The sequence below is a fragment of the Typha latifolia genome, chromosome 5 (genome assembly GCF_019914945.1).
Source record: "Typha latifolia isolate L0001 chromosome 5, TyphaL0001v2, whole genome shotgun sequence".
Lineage (NCBI taxonomy): Eukaryota > Viridiplantae > Streptophyta > Magnoliopsida > Poales > Typhaceae > Typha > Typha latifolia.
In genome coordinates this window covers 9,592,668-9,614,191 of record NC_133090.1, presented here as the reverse complement: position 1 = coordinate 9,614,191, position 21,524 = coordinate 9,592,668, and the positions used below count along the sequence as shown (strand labels likewise).

The 21,524-nt window shown below is 40.6% G+C and overlaps 1 protein-coding gene across 1 annotated transcript; it reads left to right on the top strand.

Moving 5' to 3' along the window:
• The first annotated feature begins 13,602 nt into the window (after positions 1-13,602).
• LOC140788672 (small ribosomal subunit protein RACK1z-like) lies at positions 13,603-16,235 on the top strand. Its single transcript, XM_073138043.1, has 2 exons — positions 13,603-14,542; positions 15,865-16,235. Exons 1-2 carry the CDS (start codon positions 13,673-13,675, stop codon positions 15,964-15,966), a joined length of 972 nt encoding a protein of 323 aa, XP_072994144.1. The 5' UTR covers positions 13,603-13,672; the 3' UTR covers positions 15,967-16,235.
• Positions 16,236-21,524: the final 5,289 nt, after the last annotated feature.

Genomic DNA, 21,524 nt, shown 5'->3' with positions numbered 1-21,524 from the left:
TTTTTATGGATTGTAGCCTCATGAGTTAGGGTTCTAATCATGTGAATCAAAGGTCAAGGTAAAAAATTAAAATTAAAATTGTAACACCCCAATTTAAAAAAAAAGAAAAAAAAACCCTGACTGACGCACGTGCCGAGCACGTGCGTCAGCCTGTCAGCCTGCCAGCCTGCCCTTCCCTTTCTTCTTCTCCTTCCCTTCCTTTGCCGTGCACGCCACCCATCTCCCTCATCTCTTCTTTCCCTCACCGCAGCCCCTCCGTTCTCCTCTCTCTCCCTCGTGGTTGCCGACAGCCGCCGAAGCCGCCGAGCTCACCGACCCCCCCCCCCCGGTAAGCTTTCCTTCCCCTCCTTCCTTTCTTCCCTTCTTCCTTCCCCTCCTCGGCCTCGTGCTGTGCCGGACCCATGCCGTCGCCGTCCCCGCGCTGCACCGCCGGCCTCGTGCCGCGCCGCCGCAGCCTATCTGCCTCTCCGCCTTCCCTTCGTCTCCTCCCTCGGATGGGGAATACCGAGGGGGGGTGGGTGGGTGGGGGGGGTTGTTTAACCCCCCGTGATCCCCCTCCCCCTTTTCTTTTGTGGGCTGCGGTCAGACGCAGCCCATCGAGCCTGGGTGGGCTGCGGTTCGACGCAGCCCACCGAGCCCCTTGGTGCGCTGCGGTCCGACGTAGCCCACCGAGCCCCTTGGTGGGCTGCGGTCCAGACCCCCAGCCCACTAGGCTTGGGTTGGGTGGGCTGCAGACCGCAGCCCACCAACCAAGCCTTTGGTGGGCTGTGGTTGCAGCCCAATTGCAGCCCACCTTGGCCCCTTGCCTATTAGGTTAGGTTTGAGCCTAACCCAATACCCCTAGCCTAGCCCTTTGGGAACTATTTGGACCCTATAACCCCGTTTACTTTTTTTGCACCTGATTTAATTAGCCTGATCTAATATCATGTGAATTGTAGGATGACATAAGACCCGCCCTAGGAGACCCTTGACTCATGTAATTGCCAACCATAATTACGCTAATAAGATAATTGATTCTATTAGTTGGCTAATCTTACATATGACTTTACTTGCGTGAATTAATAGGATTGACACCGCGTAAGACCCCCCAGGCGAGTAGAGTTATACAAATTTAGAATAACATAATTACAGTCATTATACCTGTCATGATACGGTAGGAAATGTCAGTATTAATGCATGCAATTGGTACTCCCTGTTATATCTTTTGCATATGTAGTTATTTATAACCTGTTCATCATAGTATCATGAGGATGTTAATGTGTATGATAATGCTTTACATGTGTCCTGTATGGTATAACATTGCATAGATGTATGATTGCTGTGAATATGGAATGTAATGATCATGATGACTATAACATGCTTTATACACGCATAAACACTGCACCACTTCCACCTATCATTAGTAGTCGAATTCGGACTAGGCAGTACCCCTACTCACTCAGCCCAGGGTTAAGGATAGAGTGTATCATATATGTCTATACTATTAGCGGCCTACACCTGAGGTCGGGAAGCCTGTGTGGCATTCAGGTAGTTATACTGCATAGTTAGGACTAGATTATGATGATAGAAGAATATGATTGTGAGACGGGGATATAACTCTAGCGGTACCCGACGACGCAGGGTTAGGGCGTTTGTTGATGAGCCGAGGGCTCCCGATTCTCCCGCCGAGGGCAGTGATGATTTAGAGAGAGTGAGATATGGGCTTACGCCCAGGGGTCCCGAGTCCGATGGCCACGGACAACCGGTCACATGTAGTGTCGCCATACACGTGTAGGTGACATTACAGCTAGATGTGTATATATCCCCCCTCGATGTATGAGATGATGGATGATTGTTTCTTAAGAGTATTTACCCTGTGTAGTGAATAGCTCGGTGAGCGATGATAAGTATGATTATTGCCTTGGTAGACATGAGATGACTAAACTGCTATTTTATTGCTATGCATAACATGTAAAACCTATGATTGAGATGTGTATGAAAAGAGATTGTCTCAAGCTTTATATCTGTGTGAACTTATCATAATACGTTTAGGAACTAGCATGTTCCAGGATAGTGATTGGTAATCTTTATCAATTGCATTGACTTAGTAAATTGTGGTAAGTCATTTCAATAAGCATATCGTTATCGTTAGCAAATATGGGCATACATTGGATATATACATGCGATGTCATTAATTTAGATTGTATGGATCCTACTCGCTGGGCTGTAAGCTCACCCCTCGTGGGGAGTAGCCGCTTTTCTTTCCAGTACGTATATTAGTGTATTAAGCCCCTGCGAGGGTGTGATGATGACGTTGTATTTTCTTGGACTTTAGCATTGTATTTTGGATGTATATTTGGAAGGCTTGTTGTGGCCTGTGGACTTGTATCCGGACTCTTATAATTGAGTTTATTTATAGTGAAATTGTGATGTTGTGTGCCTTGTGAAATCCTTGTACTGACAGGTCATGTGATACACCGCGTGGGGGGATTTACCCACGCGGTTTACACGTGTATTTGGAGGTTTGGGTGTTTCAACTTGGTATCAGAGCCTAGGTTCACCATAAATCCGGCAAGTCTTCCTAGATATCATTCAAATACATAGGAAATGAATAATAATAATGAATAACTAGGAGTAATGAATAATAGAGTCACTCGCGACTTGTGCTATACTTGTGAATTAAGAGCTAAATTGCTTTGAACTTAGCAGGAATGCCGCCTAGACGTGCTCGGTCTGTTCGTGCGACTGGTCGTGGACGGGCTCCAGCCCCCGTCGATGAACCAGCAGCCGGTGCTTCAGCTAGCATTGAGGCCCTGGGACAGCTTGTCAGACAGCAAGAGAGGCTCATCGAGGAGTTAGTGCGAGAGCGCACGGCAGCCATGTCTGGGATGCACATACCGAGGGAGCCGTCAGGGCATTTTACTCCAGCCGAGCAGATTGGAGGCGGGTCCGCCTGGTCGCTGAACCGGTTCATGCAGCTTAACCCCCCTTTGTTCAGCGGCACGACAGACCCCATGGAGGCTAATAGGTGGATGGTGGATATACGGAAGATCCTGATCGCTTTTGAGTGCCCGGAGAGTCGTCAGGTGAACTTTGCCACCTTCCTTCTCCGTGGGGAGGCGGAAGAGTGGTGGAGAGCCACTGAGCGCCTGATGCCGGACCTTGCATTAGTAGCTTACATAATTTAACTAAACTTGTATTAAGGGCTTACATGACATAACTAGACTTACCTTAAGGGCTTACATGACATAATTAAACTTGCCTGAAAGGCTTACATAAAAGATAAATATAAATTAATTAAAAGATAAATAAACTTAATCCAGCAAGCCCAATGTTTTCATGATTCAATCCAATCAAATTTGAGACATATCAATCCACCATGTTTCCAAACACATTGTCCTCAAGGTGACTAATCTTTGACAACCTTGTACTCATAGAGCTTATCATACCAATTAGTTGATTTAGGTTCATCCCTCTTCGTGATCACCTAAGAACATGACATGGGCTGATTGACGCTTGCATTTAGACCGAGGGTAAAACAGTCATCGTAGTAAAAATGCAAGTATTTCTTTCCTTGCTCCTCCAAGTCATTGAGTATCAATCGGTGTGTGATCTACTTGGGTTGACCTATCTGCATGGGCTAGGTTGAGTTAGGAAAATAAATGTGTATGATTAATTTACTTCTATTCCTAAATTATCTTGCTCTTACTCCTAAAATAAGCTCAAGGCTAAAATAATTTCTTAATATTTGAATGATTAAATAAAGAAGCTCAACCCCTCTATATATAGAAGTCAAGTATAATGAATTCTACTTTAATTAGTCGTAAGATTTTATACGACTCAAACTAGGACTTACTTTATAAGCTTACATGACTTTAATTGGACTTGTATTACTAACTTACATAACTTAACTAGACTTGTCTTAAGGGCGTACATAATATAACTAGACTTACTTTAAGGGCTTATATAAGAGATAAACATGAATCAATTAAAAGATAAATAGATTTGATCTGTCGAGCCTAATGTTCCTATGATTTGATCCCATTCGATTATACCTGAATCGTATCATAAAAAAAGTGGGTTAAAGTTAGAAATTTTCTAAGGGTATATTAGTAATTTAATTAGTAGAATTACATAAACTATAGACTATGATGTTATTTGACATAAACTATAGGAACTATAGTAGTTAATCAAATTAACAGTAGTGTATGGTTACAAAATTCTCAAAAATAGTGTGTTAATAAAAAAAATATTGAAATATATAGGATGTTATTTGAATTTTTTCCTAAAAATTATCACTTTCCCTTATTTAGAATAATCTTTTCGATCAAGATTTTACTCAATACTGTCGTATATCTTCCCTTGAGAGTAACCCTCTCCACCTTCCCCCTCTCCTGCGAGAGATTACCCCTCAAACCCCACCTTCCTTCTTTGCTTCCCTACCCTTCATCCCTCCCTCCTGAGGCTAAACATGTCTCCTCCTCATGTCGGCAGACGAAGAGCTCCTAAAAAGATTCTTAGAGCTCCTCTCTAAAGGCAGCATGGAGGAAATCAATCCTTTGTAGATAATACAATTCCTTCACGCAATCCCGAACTTTGTCTTGTGGGTAAGCTGGTTACTGAAAGATCATTCAACATCGCTAGACTCAAAAATGCCCTTTCGAAGGCTTGGAACCCAAAAGGATTGTTAGAGTTCATTGAAGTTGGGAAGAATGTTTTTCTTCTCGTCCTTGAAAAGGAGAGCGACAAGTGGAGGGTCTGGCTCAGATCACCTTGGTCTTTTAACCGAGACCTGTTCATTCTCGACCAACTCAGGCCTGACACCCCAGCGGACAGTTGAAACTTCTCCTCTAGTGAGTGTTGGGTCCAGTTTCACGAACTACCTATAGAATATCTATCTCATAGAGGATTGGGTCTCTGGCTACTTTGGAAACCTTTAATTTATCTCGTTGGTGCAAGTTCATTCACACGAGAGTCCAAATTGATATCTCAAAACCGCTGACTAGCTCGCTTGATGTCTCCCTGATGAACGGCAACACTCTTGAAATCCAAGTTAAATATGAAAGACTTCCGCGACACTGCCTATTTTGTGGAAGAGTGGGACATGATCAAGTGGAATATGCTTAGAGAGGATCCTTGAAAATAAAAATTAGAATGGAATATCCTGAGCATATTTAAAGTAAGCTCATGGACCTCCTAAAGCTCAAGTTTCTGAACCTGGGAGCAAATCAAAGTTCACCAGAGACCGCCAGCTCTAGGAGTGAAGGCAGGCCATGACTAGGGTACCGACAACACATCAGGCTGAGGGTAGACCTGTCACCTATCAGACCCCTCTACTCGCTCAGCGAATCCGATGGGGCTTGTCAAGTGGTCACATCGAAGACAGCCAACGTATTGATCCCCTTGACACCCAACCCTGAAAAATTAATGGCCCTTGCCCAAGCTAGTCGAGGTGTCGAAAACCCATAGGAGCATGTTGACACGATGCTTGCAGGAGCTATAGTTGAAAGGAAGAAGCCCTACCGCAAGTCTCCTCAAGGAAGCTCTATAGGCATGCAAAATCTGTGATGCTAGCGAAAAGCATATCCAACCATGATACAAAAGCGGCCCCCCCTCCAAAGCAAGCATTATTCTTTCGATAGTTGGGATTGACGCAGCCACCTACACTAAAATGGTTAGGCCTATTGGAAGGCAAGTACATCTAAAATAAGGCAACATTAATTACACAAGCGCCACATCTTCACCCACCATGCATGCAAACCTAAAGAGTACCTGAAATTGAAGCTTGTAGATGTGGGAGGTGACAAATCTACCCCTACACTTCTCTCCCCAAGTAAGCGCAAGGCTAATGCTTCCATCTATCCACAAGCCAAAAGAACCCTACCCACCAAGTAAACAAAGGCGATGATAGTCAACACCAAGCGGCGCGGAATGATTCGTCACTCGGTCGACAATGAAACTGCTAGCTTGGAATTGTCGAGGATAGGGAGGTTCCCCGACAATTTGAAACCTTAGAAACTTCCTCCGCTATACTAGATCAAACTTGGCCTTTCTTGCCAAAACAAAGTGCGGCAAAGTGAAGGTGACCTCCATTATCTCCTCTCTCCCTCTGCATAACAGCTTCATCATCAACGCTTCTAGCATCTCGGGTAGACTATGGCTTCTCTAGGATGATAGTTTGTCAGTTGATGTCCTAGAGGCAAACCAAAACTTCATCTTTGCACAGATCAATGAACCTAACCCTAAGTTAAGCTGAGTCTTTGGAGGCATCTATAGGAGACCCTTATCACTCGAAAAATAGTTTCATCTAGTCGAGGATCATGTCCTACGCCAAAAAAAAAACTATCTTTTGTTTTATTGCGCAAGTGATTTCAATTGTGTTACCTCACCGTTGGAAAAGGAAGGTCACATAGGTGGTTGCACCTAAAAAATGAGCGATTCACCACCTGGATTGACAAGGCCGGACTCATGAACCTTGGATTCGCTGGCCCAATGTTTACATGGTCCAACAAAAGATCCCCATGCAACCTAATTAGAGAAAGGTTGGACCGCGCCCTTGGCTGTCCGAAGTGGTGTGTTAGCTTTCCGGAAGCTCGTGTCCTCCACCTTCCAGCTATATCCTCTGACCACAACACAATTTTACTTGATACAATGCCTGCAAAGAGGAAAAACGAACCAAAGTTTAGGTTTGAGGCTTGGTGGCTAAAGAATGAGTACTTTCTACCCTACTATAGGGACTCTTGGATAAGATCTTATAACCCTAACAACTCCCTCAACGTCAACCTGCGGACTCTAACTTCCAAGATCAAATCTTGGGCAAGTGAGCGCTCCAACAACCTGCGGAAGCAACTAAAGATAGTGGAGCAGGAAATTCTTAATATCCAATCAAAGGGTTCCACATCTATTGACTGGGCTCGAGAGTGAGTTTTGTAGGATATCTACGAAGACCTTCTACTAGAAGAAGAAATCTATTAGCACCAGAGATCTCGAGTAAACTGGCTAAAGTGGGGCGACCGCAACACCTCCTTCTTCCAAGCTTCGGTGACTACTCGCAAGAGACACAACATCATGACTGCTCTCCTACTTCCCACAGATGACTGGACAAGGAACATTTGCCATATTATGGTGGCCTTTGTCGACTACTTCAAAGTGGTATTGTACTTCAAACCCTCCTTCACTCCTAAATTATTGTCCACAAGTTCTAAACTCCATGGAGAGAATCCCTCATGAGGCAACCACCAGCCTCTGTGCCACCCCTTCCAAGGAAGAGGTCAAAAGCGTTCTCATGAGCCTCGGGATCGGATAAAGCCTCTAGACCCGATTGCCTGAATGCAAGGATCATTCAAATCCTCTAGTCGGAGATTGGAGATGCAATCTTTAGTGAAGTGACGCAGTTCATCCATACTTGAACAATGGAGAAGGAGCTAAACTGCACAACTATTATCCTCATACCTAAAAAAGATAAGCCTAAAAGAGTAGGTGACTATCGCCCTATCAGCCTATGCAATACAACATACAAAATTATTGCCAAGCTGCTAGCACTGAGGATGAAGCCTTTCCTAAATTATATCATCTCTCCAGCCTAGAAAGCTTTTGTCCTAGGTCAGCAAATAATGGACAACCAGGTGGTGGCGAAAGAAATGCTCTGGTACCTCCAAACTTCTAAGAACTGCAAAGGATCTTTTATGCTTAAAGCATATCTATCCAAAGCCTTTGATCGTTTGTAGTGGAATTTCATCAAGGACTATCTGAAAGGATATGGCTTCCCTCCTATGTTTGTGGACCTCATCTACGACTGCATCTCAATCGTGTCACTCGCAATTGAGATAAATGGTGTTGCTGAAACCTCCTTCAACCCAACAATAGGGCTTAGACAAGGTTGCCCATTCTTGCCCACTCTCACCGTATTTGTTCATTTTAAGCTCAAACATCCTATCTCTACTACTGGAAGAAGGAAGGATAAAGAAAAAGATCAATGGCGTTAAGGTAGCTATGGGAGCTAATCCACTCACCCACTTAATGTTTGTTGATGACTTGCTTCTCTTCGGAAGATCCACAGCCAAAGAAGGCTCAAACTTGAAGAATATAATTGATCTCTATTGTAGTATCTCAGGGCAGGCCATCAACATTGACAAATTAGCAATCCACTTTAGCAAATGTGTCGATTAGTTAGGGTGTAACAGAGTCATAGCAGCCCTCCAAGTTAAGCGTCTGAAGGAAGGAGACCGGTACCTCGGCAATCCACTATTCCTTCCAAGATCAAAAGTGAAAGCCTATGCTGTTGTGGCAGAAAAGCATCTGCAAAAATTATCTGGCTAGAAGGCCAACTCTCTCTCTCTCTCTCTCTCTCTCTCATGCAGGGAGACTAATCCTACTAAAATCACTCTTAAGCTCCATCCCTCTCTACCTCATGGCGCTCCACATCTACCTAAGATACTTCTCTCAAAATTAAAGATCCTCATGAGGCACTTCTGGTGGGGTTTTTTGGATGAGAAGAGGCACATTTATATGAAAAGCTGGAAATCAATATGTAAACCGAAGAATGTTGGAGGCCTCGGTGACGGCTGGATTTGGTTAATCAGGCACTGATAAAGAAACTTTAATGGCGCCTGATCAAAGAATCAGACTCTGACTGGGCTTCCCTATTGAAGAAAAGATATTTTTGAAATAAATCCTTTTGGAATGCAAGATGGAAACAACATGCCTCCTAGACGTCGTATTCCACCTTAAAAATGTGCAACCAACTCCGGCAAGGTGTAACATGGCAAGTGAGCAATGATAGATCCATCAAGATTGTGGGCGATCCCTAGATCGCGCATGATCTCTCTGAAGTTCAACTCCGTCCAAATATGAATATGGTTGTAGATCTATTAAGCAGTCATGCTTGGGATGAAAGGAAAATTCACGAGATGCTTAGGATGCTGGTCAGGCTATTATAAAAATCTCATTAGCTCAGCAACCATTAAAGTAGAGGATCTCTAGTATGGACACACTCAGCGTCTGGAGAATTCTCTATCAAAACTACTTTCAACCTCCTTTCGAACGGTGACTGGACCAGCTCCACCTCATGATCGGATAAATGGAAACTATGGAAGACCATGTGGAGCTGCCAGAAGATCATACCTAGAGTCTAAACTTTTCTGTGGCAAGGTTTGAATAGATCAGTAGTTGTTGGGGAGGTTATCGCTAAGAGACTCCCCATAGTTGACACCACCTGTTTGGTATGCAAAAATGGTTTAGAGAGTATAGAACACCTCATCCTAAGGTGCAAATTTTCTCAGGCCACAGGCCACATGGTTACCTTAGCCTCAAGATTGACACAGCACCAGATCGGTTGGATGATTGGCTCATGCGCATGTTAGAAAGGATGGCGCCGGAGGATCTCGCTTACGCTTTCAACTTGATGTGGGAAGTCTCAAAATGACAAAGTATACCGTGACATAGAATGCAAGGCTTCATTAGTGATCAATGTTGCAAAGAAAAGCAATGTTGCTCTTAGTGCCCAGCATGGTGAGGAAATTCTCAATGATCCATTCAAGCTAACTGGAGAGTTACCGAAAGAGAATGGACTAGTTTGTTGGGTTGATGCATCTTGGAGGAGCATCAGCAAAAGAGGTATCAGAATTATGATTTACAGGTACTCGGACCGATTCTACAAGGCAAAGTGTATCCATATAAGCCACTGTACTAGCGCTCTAGCGGGGAATAAGGTCTGCTGGCTTTTCAGTGACTATCTCAATGTCATGAAGGTGATAAATAAAAGGTCTGATAGCATCGACTAGTCTATACGCCCATTAGTGCTTGAATGTAAATAGTGGATTTCTAACTACCGTAAGATCCGGATTTGTTTTACGAGGTGTGCTAACAATGGTGGAGCTCATAGATTAAGCAGTCTAGCTTCTTGAGTTTGTATTACTAAAGGCCAACTGATGAAGTAATTAACATTTTGACAAATGAATAACATTTTCTATATAAAAAAAAAGATTTTACTCGGTATACATTCTCTTTTTCCTAATTATTGGTTAAGTCAAACTACAGTTATGCCCATCACTCTAAGTGATGGTGACATATCAACCCACAAAAGGAAATCACGAGTTCGAGTATTCATGAGTGCAATTTAAAATTAAAATAGATTGTGCAATATGCACCTGCTTTGGCTTTTTGTCGCTCATAGTTTGGCTCCTTTATGACTTTTTTTGGGAGTTAATTAACAAGAGTCACTAATATTTTTTTGATTAATTTTATAACTAGCAAAATCCATATTGGAAAAACTAATAAGATTAAAAGCAACGAAAACCATAATCCTAAGTTTTGAGTGACTAATAAATAATACTAAAATATGTTTAGTGGCTACTATGAGATTGTTTTGGGCATGATTAAAATTTAGCACACATACAAACATTAAACATAATATCCGCCCCTACTAATAATTAAATAAAGTAAGAAACCGATACTTTTTTTCATCTACGGCTTATCATTTTCAACTTGTCTAGCTTTATTAATAGACTCATTGGAGTTCCAATTGATTTTGTACTTTTCATTCCAAATCTTTTAAACAAATCCTTTGTATATTTGGATTGGTAATAAAAATGGCATTTTTTTAATTGCTTGATTTGAAGTCTAAGAAAATAGTTTAACTCTTCTATCATGCTCATCTCAAATTCACCTTGCATACACTTAGGTAAAGGTGTTATTTAAAAAACTTTCGATTAATTTGAAAGAGAACTTGAAGGAGATGCAAGTTTTTCTCCGAGCACAATTACCCCGTGCAGCCAAAACTGCCGACCAACGCGAAACAGCCACCACCACCACCTTTGTTATGAACAAGTTCTAGACTGATTAGACGTAAGAAAATTATGAGAATTTATGTGATAGTAGCCTCATAAGTTACGAATCAAATCTCTTTACTTCACATAAATCTGAGGTATGAATGAAAAGTTAGAAATAAAATAATAGAAGAAGATCAGAATAGGATAGAAGTAAAATATGATGGTGGCTAGGGTTTGAGGTGCTTGAAGATAGATCTTGTAACAACCCAACCTTGAAAAAACAAATTTGGGCACGACGTGTAACTGTGGCCGGCCTCATGCCCATGCAGCTTGATGCTGCATGGGGTCACCATGCGTCACTTGCCCGGCCAGCTGGCCGCGGCGGGCCCCACCCTACTGCCGCCGCCGCCGCCGCCGCACCCCACCCCCTCTCACCGCCTCTCTCCCCCCTCTTTAGAGGTCTCTCTCCAACTCTCTCTAACTCTCTCTATCTCTCACTCTCTCTCTTACCTTCCTCTCTCTCTCTCGAGCTCTCTCTTTCTCTCCTTCCCTTGCCGACGCCAGCCTACCGCCGCCGCGGCTGCCGTCGCCACCGCAACCCCCCATCACCGTCTCTCTCTATAGCTCTCTCTCTCTAACTCGCTCGTCCTCTCTCACTCTCCCTCTTACCCTTCTCTCTATCTCTCTCTCTAGCACCTCTCTCTTTCTCTCCTTCTTGCCGACGGCTTCTCGCCATCGCCGTTGTCACCATCATCGCCGCCGCACTCCTCACTGCCTTCTCTCTCTTTTGTGCTCTCATTCTCTCTCTTACTCTCCTCTCTCTCTCTCTCAATCACCTCTCTCTCTCTCAAGCTCTCTTTCCTTTTGCTTACCGACACCAGCCTACCGCTGTCACTGTCGCCGCCGCCGCCGCTGCCTAGGTGAGCCTCTCTTCCCTTCCCTTCTCTTCTTCTTCTTCTTCTTCTTCTTCTTTCTTTTTCTTTTTCCTTTCTTCTTCTTCTTCTTCTTCTTCTTCTTCCTCGGCTTCTTCTCCTTCTCTTTCTGCACAGTGTTGGGCTCGGCCTAGCACTGTAGTAGGCAGTGCTGGGCTGAGCCCAGCACTGATGGTAGGGAGAGAGAGAGATCATAAACTATATGAATATGGGTAGGGAGAGAGAGGTTTAACAGCTTAGTATGAGGGAGCCACAAGTCCTTCAAAATTTTAACAATTTTGTCATCTCCTATAGATCAAGATATATTGTCCTTCAAAACCTCACACATTTTTAAGATAGCAGCCTAAGTCCAAGAAGGTCTTCAACCAACCTTTGCTTCCCAGAAGGAGGATTTGTGGAAGTATCTAGCATTGAGAATTTGAGCCTAAGGACTCACAGGGTTGCACACGCGTCTCCAGGCTAACTTGAGCACGAGGCTTTTGTTAGTGAGCTCAGGAGAGCGCACTCCGAGACTCCATTAGTGATAGGCCGACAAACCTGATCCCATCTTTTGAAGTAGATGTGAGAGCTACCCGGCTAAAAACCCACCAAAAGTCATGCATTAAACCCTTGATTTTATTGAGTAGGGTCTTAGGGAAGATGGTGGTGCCCATAAAATAGATCGGTATCGAGTTGAGCACTGATTTGATCAAGGTCAACCGGCCAGCGTGGGATAGCAATGTCGCCTTCCATCCAGACAGCTTATGTAGAATTTTGTCAGTGACATATTTGAAGGCACTTCTAAAATTATGTAGAATGTAGACTTTGATTTGGAGGACAAAGAGGGCAGCCCAGATATTTCTCACCCACTTCTAAACTCCTAACCTAGAGAGTAGACACAATGTGAGATCACTACTCTACGGAACAGAATAGACAACTTCTCTATATTAATTGCTTGACTAGAGACCTTGCACTAGAGGTCAATAGTCTACTTTAGCTTGAGGGCATCCTTTAGTTCTTTTAAATTTTTTTATTATGTATGTTTTCTGTTACTTTTGGTTTTAATTCTAATTATTTTGATTTGAACGATGACTGGTTTTGACAAAATATTTAATGTAATTTTTTTATTTTAAAATATAGAGTAATCTAATTTAATAATATAATTTAAATTTGAGATATTCAACATCAGTTTAAATAGTAATTGGCAATTGGCGTCATTAGTTTTAATTATCGAGGATAATAATATATTCTTGTTTTTTTTTCATACTCTTCTGTAAATTAAAGGGTAGAGTAAACTCAAGATATTGGATTAGTATGTTATCGGTTGGAATAAATCTAGCTTATCTAATGCTCTTTTATGTCCTAAAGCAGCACGGATCCCCGCAATGCATAGATCATCCGATTATTTTTTAAGTTAAATCTTAGTAATTTGATAGAACAAAATAAAAATATCTTTAACCAAGAAATATGTACGAATCGAAAATAAGAATTGTTTTATTTTTTTTATGTCTAATTTGTGCAAATTTATATTATTATAAATTATATATATATATATATGAATTTTTTATTTTTTATTTTTTAAATTATTTAGTTTATACTACCTTTATTCTATTTTTTTATTACTTTCGGTTTTAATTCTAATTATTTAAGTTTGAAGGATGATTAATTTTGAAAAAAAAACTTAATGTCGTTCATTTTTTATTTTAAAATATAAATAATTTATTTTAATAATATAATTTTAAGTTACGTTTAAATAATCATCATCAGACTAAAACTAATATTGGATTAGTAATAAGTTATCCGGTGCTAACTTTTCCTTGTCTAATCGCAACGAAAAACAGTTGAACGGTCCGAACTCCAGATCCGATAACCCAAAACCGCTTCATAACCTAACCCTACCAGTAGTCTAGCACAACTCTATATAAACCCTCCCCACCTCCGCTGCTTTCTCTCTATCCCAAACCCTAATAGGCGCCGCGCATCTCTTCATTGCCTACCTCTCACTCCTCCTCCATGGCGGAAACCCTAGTCCTCCGCGGCACCCTTCGCGGGCACACCGACGTGGTGACGGCGATCGCTACTCCGATCGACAACGGCAATACCATCGTCTCCTCCTCCCGCGATAAGTCCGTCTTGGTCTGGCGCCTAACCAAGGACGAAGCCGCCGCCGCCGTCGACCCCTCCACCGCGTCCTACGGCGTTCCCCTCCGCCGCCTTACGGGCCACTCCCACTTTGTTGAGGACGTTGTCCTCTCTTCCGACGGTCAGTTCGCCCTCTCAGGATCCTGGGACGGCGAGCTTCGCCTCTGGGACATTTCCACCGGCGTCACCACTCGCCGATTCGTTGGACACTCCAAGGACGTCCTGTCCGTTGCATTCTCCGTCGACAACCGTCAGATCGTATCCGCCTCCCGCGACCGCACCATTAAGCTCTGGAACACACTTGGGGAGTGCAAGTACACAATCCAAGATGCCGACGCTCACACCAACTGGGTCAGCTGCGTCCGCTTCTCGCCCAACACCTTCCAGCCCGTGATTGTCTCTGCATCGTGGGATCGCACCGTAAAGGTGTGGAACCTCACCAATTGTAAGCTCCGGTGCACCCTCACCGGCCACGGCGGGTATGTTAACACGGTCGCGGTCAGCCCCGATGGCTCTCTGTGTGCCAGCGGTGGCAAGGATGGGGTCACGCTTCTCTGGGACCTCGCTGAGGGCAAGCGGCTCTATTCGCTCGATTCCGGGTCTATTATCCACTCGCTCTGCTTTAGCCCCAACCGCTATTGGCTCTGCGCTGCCACACAGGACAGCGTCAAGATCTGGGACCTCGAGAGCAAGTCCATCGTGCAAGATCTCAAGCCTGAGTTGCCCGCCAGCAAGAATCAGGTATCGCTCTTCTATTTTCACTTTCTTATGCTCAATGTAATACTTCATGTTTGTATTTATGCTAATTAGTAAGTATTATCTTTCTTAGTGCACACATTATATGCTTATGAGTTTATATGTATAAGATTCTAAATGTACTAGTACGTTTTATTACAATTAGAACAATTAGAGAGGTACAAATGCTCTCTATATTGATTGTAAGCCACTTCTTCATGTGATTGCTGCTTTTGTATGACGATCTTGCATATAATTCATGTCATTGCTGTATTTTCTATGATTAATGTAGGACCAAGTTTTTTTTTCATATATGATTGAGTGTGTTTCATATATGATTAATGTAGGATCAAGTATTTTCTATGATTAATGTAAATTTGTTGTTTCCTGGAAATATTTTATCTTGCCTCAGTTACCGACAATATCTATCTGTTCTATTTCTGTGTGTACTCATCAATTTAAGCCTCCTAGTAGTAGGCTTCCAGGTTAAGGTTATTTTCTTGGAGTATTTTGTCAACTGGAAATGTTTTTTTTCTTAACTGATCAACAATATGAAGTTCTTTGTCCTAAAATGGTGCATGACAAAGTCTTCTAGTAAACTGGATGTGGATTTGCCCTGAAATACTCTGGTTTATTTTTCCGTCAGTGTTGTATGTAGAACCATTTCAAGTTGTTTTCATTTGACTTAGCAGCGCTTGTCATTGAGGGGCCAAAGTGGAAAGCTGGCTTGATATACATTAATATTGTATGCACAGGACACACTAGACATAGGACATGTTTCTCAGTTATTTTTCACACACAAGAACATATGTAGATAGATACACGCAGACATACATCTGAAGATTCTAAGCGCACATATATACATGTGTTTGTCCATCATAGAATCCTGTAACCCAAACTTTTAGGTAGAAACTAGAAACTGAAGGAACACCAAAAGCGTGCCCCATCAGTCTAATGTACATCCTGCTGCCACGTTAAGTTGGGCTTGTTACACCAAAAGCTCCTTGAAGTTAATTTTGTTATTTCCTATTTATCAAATGTACACTTTATTACCTATTTCACCTCTCTTGAGTTTACCCACCTAACATTAATTGTGTTCTCCTTGTGTTTCTTCTGATTTTGAAACAAATCAAAATATTTGTTCTAAATTCAGATGCAACTAGTTAAATCTTTTTAGTTTTATTTTTTTAACTAGTTAGATCTGTTGGCTGCTGTGTACTTATTGACCCCGCAATTATTCTGTTTGTAAATTATGCTACATTATTAATGAGGTAAGATGGATCAACGGAAGCATGAGACTAATTTTTTTCTCTTAATTATTCTGGCAGATGCTGTACTGCACAAGCTTGAGTTGGAGCGCTGATGGAATCACACTGTTTACCGGCTACACTGACGGCACCATTAGGGTCTGGGAGATTGGTCGTCAGTAGAATTCAGATGCAGACTTGAAGGAGGAGGAACATCTTTGGCCTTAGTTATTTTCATAATTTTTTCTGTTTCCAAGGAAGGACATGTCTTATTTATCTTTCTAGTATTGACTATTAAGGCACAACATGTGGTTGATTTTGTTTTGATTCTGTTTCTCATCAGGCTATTTTCTAGCTTCTATGCAGCGGCTTGAATCTAGTTTTGGCTGATTCAGACTATAGCTGAAAATCCCTTAGTTTGGTTACTATTGATGATCATATTCTTCTTTAAATTGCAACTGTCTTCAAGCAATGTTGGGATGGTTTGTGGGTTTGGGATTGCGAATTGGTTTTTATTTTCTGCGTAGTTCTGAACTTGATCTGCTTCCAAGTCGAATTGGATTTTATTTTCCAAGTTGGTTTTTTTTTTCTTCCTTCTACGTCTATGGAGTAGGACAGTGCTTATTTAATGATTGATTGTCCTAAGCTTGGAGTTTGTTGCGTTTTGCTCTCACCAGAGCTATGTCGTCTCTCAGACTGTTTCGGGCGGATCTCAACTTTGTTAGGGAATTCCAACGTTTGGTTTGTTGCCATTCTACATTTCTACTTTGCTGCGTGTATGGGATAATGGGAATAGTCTTCGGCCAAGCCTCTTCGGCTCGCCTGGAAGGCTGTTCTCATATAGTGATGTTGCTGGCATCGGAAGAGAAGTGTCAAGATTAATTCAAGTTAAAGCTGTGGATGGTGGTGGCCATCACCACCATCAAATAAGGGTGGATCTACACGAATAACATGGAGCGGGTGATAGGCGCTATATGGTTATGGGGGCATCTGGGAGATCTCAGGAGAAGAATATTTGAGGGATTTTTTGTCTACTCAAAAGAATGGAGGAGGTTGCTCATCAGGGAATATTATTGGGTTCGAAGAAATCTTTTGCACAGTGTGTCTATGAGTAGCACCAAATGTTAGGGAAGCTGGGAAATATTTATGGCCCTTAGTCATGGGAGCTTTGGAGGAAGATAGAAGATATGAAAAGTTGGCATGATACTGACTGGCTAATTGGAGGTGGTTTTAATGCTTACTAGATATTGCTGTGATAGAAGATGCAAGATTGTGGAAAGTAAATAAAGGAGTATCTTTAATGATATGATAAATGCCATGGAGTTAATTGAGCTGAAGATGATTGGGAGGAAATTCACCTGGTCTAACGTGTGAGAGTAGCTGGTACTTGTTCTGCTAGATAGAGTCTTTGCAACAACTAATTGGGAGAATAAATATCCTACAAAATTATTCACTACTGATTTTTGAAGCTAGGCTTTGATGAGTTGGTTCAAAAATAGTGGAACTGCTTTACTGCGAACAACTCGACAATTGATATTTGAAATGCTAAAATTAAGAAAGTGAGACAAGGGTTAAGAGGATGGAGTAGAAATAACAATAAGAGGATAAAATTCAAAGAAATGAATTGCTTGAACATAGAGATAAGAGAGGAGTTGGTTTTGAAGATGACTCAGTTGCGTAAAGAAGAAGAGCTACTATGGTAGCAGAGGTCCAGACAGAACTAGTTATTAAAAGAGATCTGAATACTACATACTTCCGCAAATGAGAGGAAGAGAAATAATACTATAAGTTCATTATTGATTGGTGGAGAGAAAGTTAGAGACGATCATACTATTAAAAATCATATATATCTTATTATCAAAATTTGTTTGGGGCAATTACTGAATGGAGGCTAAAGATGAAACATGAGATTTAGGGAAACTTCAAATAAACTGATGCCAAGGCACATGATTTAACTAGAGCTTTTATGGAAGAGTAAATCTTGGCTGAATAGAACGATCTATTCGTAGGATGATCTTGAGATTTTGATGGATAATAATGCGAAAGTGTTGGATCTAATGGCTTTGGAATGAAGTCAAACGGAGATCCAGATAAAAAGTTATGACGAAAATAGTAGAGCAAGATCAAAACGGGGCAGAAATAGAAAAAATCGACGTTGCGGAGGTCATCAAAGGATAGTGGCGGTTGGCCATATGAATGGGTGGCTCGTAGAGGTAGATGGTGGCTAGGGTTTGAAGGTGGAGATAGGGTTTCTAACTAAGATCTACTCCTAAAAAAATAAATAGCTACGATTGAAAGTAATGCAAGGTAAATAAACTTAACTTAGTTTAACTTAATATTCATTCCAAGCATAAACAATTAGAGCTACACTCCACATATCTATAGAGACTAACCTTAGATCAACTTTCATTAGAATTTGCCTTATGAGCTTTCCTAATTCAACTAGGACTCTTGCTTTAGGCAACTAGGACTCTTGTAGTAAGGGCTTTCCTAACTCAACCATGACTCTTAACTAAATTAAAAATACATTAAATAAATGCATAAATAAAATATAATTAGAAATTTAATCCTATTAGCTTAAGCTCAAGATGGTCTAACCGAGATCGTATCAAAATAAAGCACTAGGTCCTGATGGGTTCAGTATAAAGTTTTACTATCACTTCTGGAATTTAATTAAGCATAAGCTGCTTAATATATTCCAGGATCTGTATGAAGGAAATGAGTTTCTGCACAAAGTAAATTATGCTATGATTGCCTAAAAAGATAGAAGCTGAGAAAGTGGAGGAGTATAGCCTAATAAGTCTTCTAAATTATAGCTACAGGATAGTTATAAAAGTGCTTACTAGCAGGTTATGCAAGATGATTGGAAGACTAATTGGAGAATACCAAAGTGCTTTCATTAAAAAGAGATATATTTTGGATAGTATGGTGTGTGATCATGAAATTATTTTTTGAGTAAGGAGGAAGAGATCTTTTTGAAACTGGATTTTGCAAAGCTTATGATAAGGTGCGGTGAAATTTTTTGGCTGACATTCTTAAAGGGCTAGTTTCCTAAGAAGTGGATTAATTGGGTCATGCAATTTATAATTACTAGATTTTTTATGGTGCTCATGAATGGTGAAGTGGGAAATTACTCTACGTGTAGAAAAAGGGCTGCAGCAAAGTGATTCTTTATCACCCTACTTGTTTTTGTTGGTGGCAAATGGTTCGAATCAAATGATAGAACAAGCAAAATCCAAGGGTCTGTTAAGTGGCTTTAGAGATGATGCGAAAAAAAAAAGAATAATTAACCTACAAGGCATTGATGATACTCTCATTTTTTTAAGTCAAATGAAAAAGAGGTTAGTGTGCTAAAATTTATTTTATACTATATTAGAACAGTGTCGGGACTAAGAATAAACTTTGAGAAGAGTTTCATAATATACTTAGGAACCAATTAGGAAAAAGGGAAGAGATTGACAAAATTGCTGAATTGCCAAGTGGAGAAATTACCAATAAAATATCTTGGGCTTCTTTTACACAATAGTAAGCTCCAAAAAATGGACTTGAGTTCAATGATTGACAAGATTGAGAAAAAACTTATGGGGTGGAAAGGAAAGCTTCTCTCATTGGGAGGCCAAATTACCTTAATAACTTTTGTTCTTAGCTCTATACCCTTTTACTATCTTTCTTTTTTTAATATGCCTACATGGGTGAAAAAGAAGATTGATGGCATGAGAAGATCATCTCTGTGGTAGGGTACAAATGAGATGAAGAAGGGTTACTCTCAAATGAGTTGCAGGAAAATATGTTAGAGAAAAGAATTTGGGGGTATGGGAGTCATGAATTAAACTGATATGAATAGGCCCTTGTTAGCTAAGTGGTGGTGGCAGCTTTTGAATACTGATAATCACATGTGGATGGAAGTCATAAGGCAAATCTACTACAGAAGAGCTAAGGCTGATGCCTTTCATGTAAAGGAATATGGCTCATGTTTCACATTTTTGGAAAGGGGTTGTTAACACTGCTCAGATTTTTAAATGTGGGATCAAATGAGGGCAATAGGAGGTAAGAATATCATATTTTAGACTTATATTTGGATAGGAGTGCAATTTGGCCACTCAATTTTATTAGTCATATAATATTGTCTGGGATAAAAATATTACTATAAAGGATGTTTGGAATGGTCAATCATGGAATCTGAAATACAGAATACATTTGTCATAGAATCTTAAGAATGATGAGCAGGAACTGAAAGTACTGATTGAGACCAGTAAAAATGAGGGATCAAATGAGAGAGACGCTCAGCATTGGAGGTTTTCTCAAAATGAGATTTTCACTGCTAGATCTCTTTATAGGTTTTTAAATAATAGAGACATAATGCCTAGGAGACTACTAAACATATGGAACTTAAAATTTTCTTTAAAGGTTTGGGCTTTTATTTGGCTGATGTGTCCGAATAAAATTCTTACTATAGATAATTTAATCAAAAGATGGTGGAATGGGACTAGTGGACGTGTTTTCTGTTCTAAAGAAAAAAATAGTGAATTATTTATTCTTAAAATGCTAATATGTGAAAAGAAATCCTTCACAACGTGGGCTTGAATACTAGATTTACTGCCTTTCCTAATCACATGAAAGAATGATTTCTGGAAGATAGAAAGTTTCGCAAGCGAATCAATTCCAAGTTGGTTTTGAATTGGGTTGCAACGCTAATATGAAGTCTTTGGCTTGAAAGGAATAACAAAATCTAGAGAGAAATTGGATCTCATTAAATCATCAAATAACAACAATCTTCTTGCAATGGGCAAGCTGTCAAGAGAGCAGGCTTCGAAGAAGGCTAAAAAGTTTGTCCCAGGAGAGGTGGTGGATCTAGATTGAGCTGGCTAGAGCTTTTGGATGTTCTGAAGTTGGTTTTTTTAATTTTTCTATGTGCTCTTTAAAACTCTGTGATGAGATTCAGTGGTCTGATGGTTTAAAAACTCTTAGGTGGTTTGACTTTTTTTGCTGCTGGGTTGATCTGAGTGTTTTAGCTGTGGTCATAGATACCTGAGTTTTGAATTGCTTCTTAGATGGCTTTTTAGCCCCTCTGGTTGACTTGAAGATGGTTGGTAGTTGGTTTTGTTTTTTTGATAGATGCTGGGGCATATGGTGTGGATATTAGTAGATGGATTTTCCATCTACTTAATATGCTGTTGTTTGGTTGTTTCATGTTTCAATGAAACAAAACTTTGGCTTTTATCAACCCAAAAAAAAAACATCGTAGTAGCATACACGGATCAAAGATTCATGTTGCTTGCAAATGAAGGTTATTTTGGCTTCCCAATTGCATCGTTTTCTTTTGTCACGTGGTGGGGCTTTTATAATTTAATTAAATTTAGAATTTTTTAATTTTAATATATAAAACTGAGTACATATATTCTTTATAATTAATACGTATTTTATAAAAATAAAATATATATAATTTATATATACAATGCACATTAGAATCTATTATTATAAATTTTTAAAAAAATTAAATATGATTAAATTGCAGAACTCCCGTTGTCAGTGGTCAGACACGACCAAAATAATGTCCCTAAAAAAAGGTCTTATTGTGTTAAAGGTTTCTTCTATAACCCATGGGACTATGGGAGGCACTTCGTATGGAAAATAAATTTCCATCCATGCTCAAGTTTCTCATACCTGCTGGACTTTTCTGCCATCAAGGGAGTAGAATTTATCAGAAATTGTCATAAATGTCTGGATCCTTAATCCTGTTC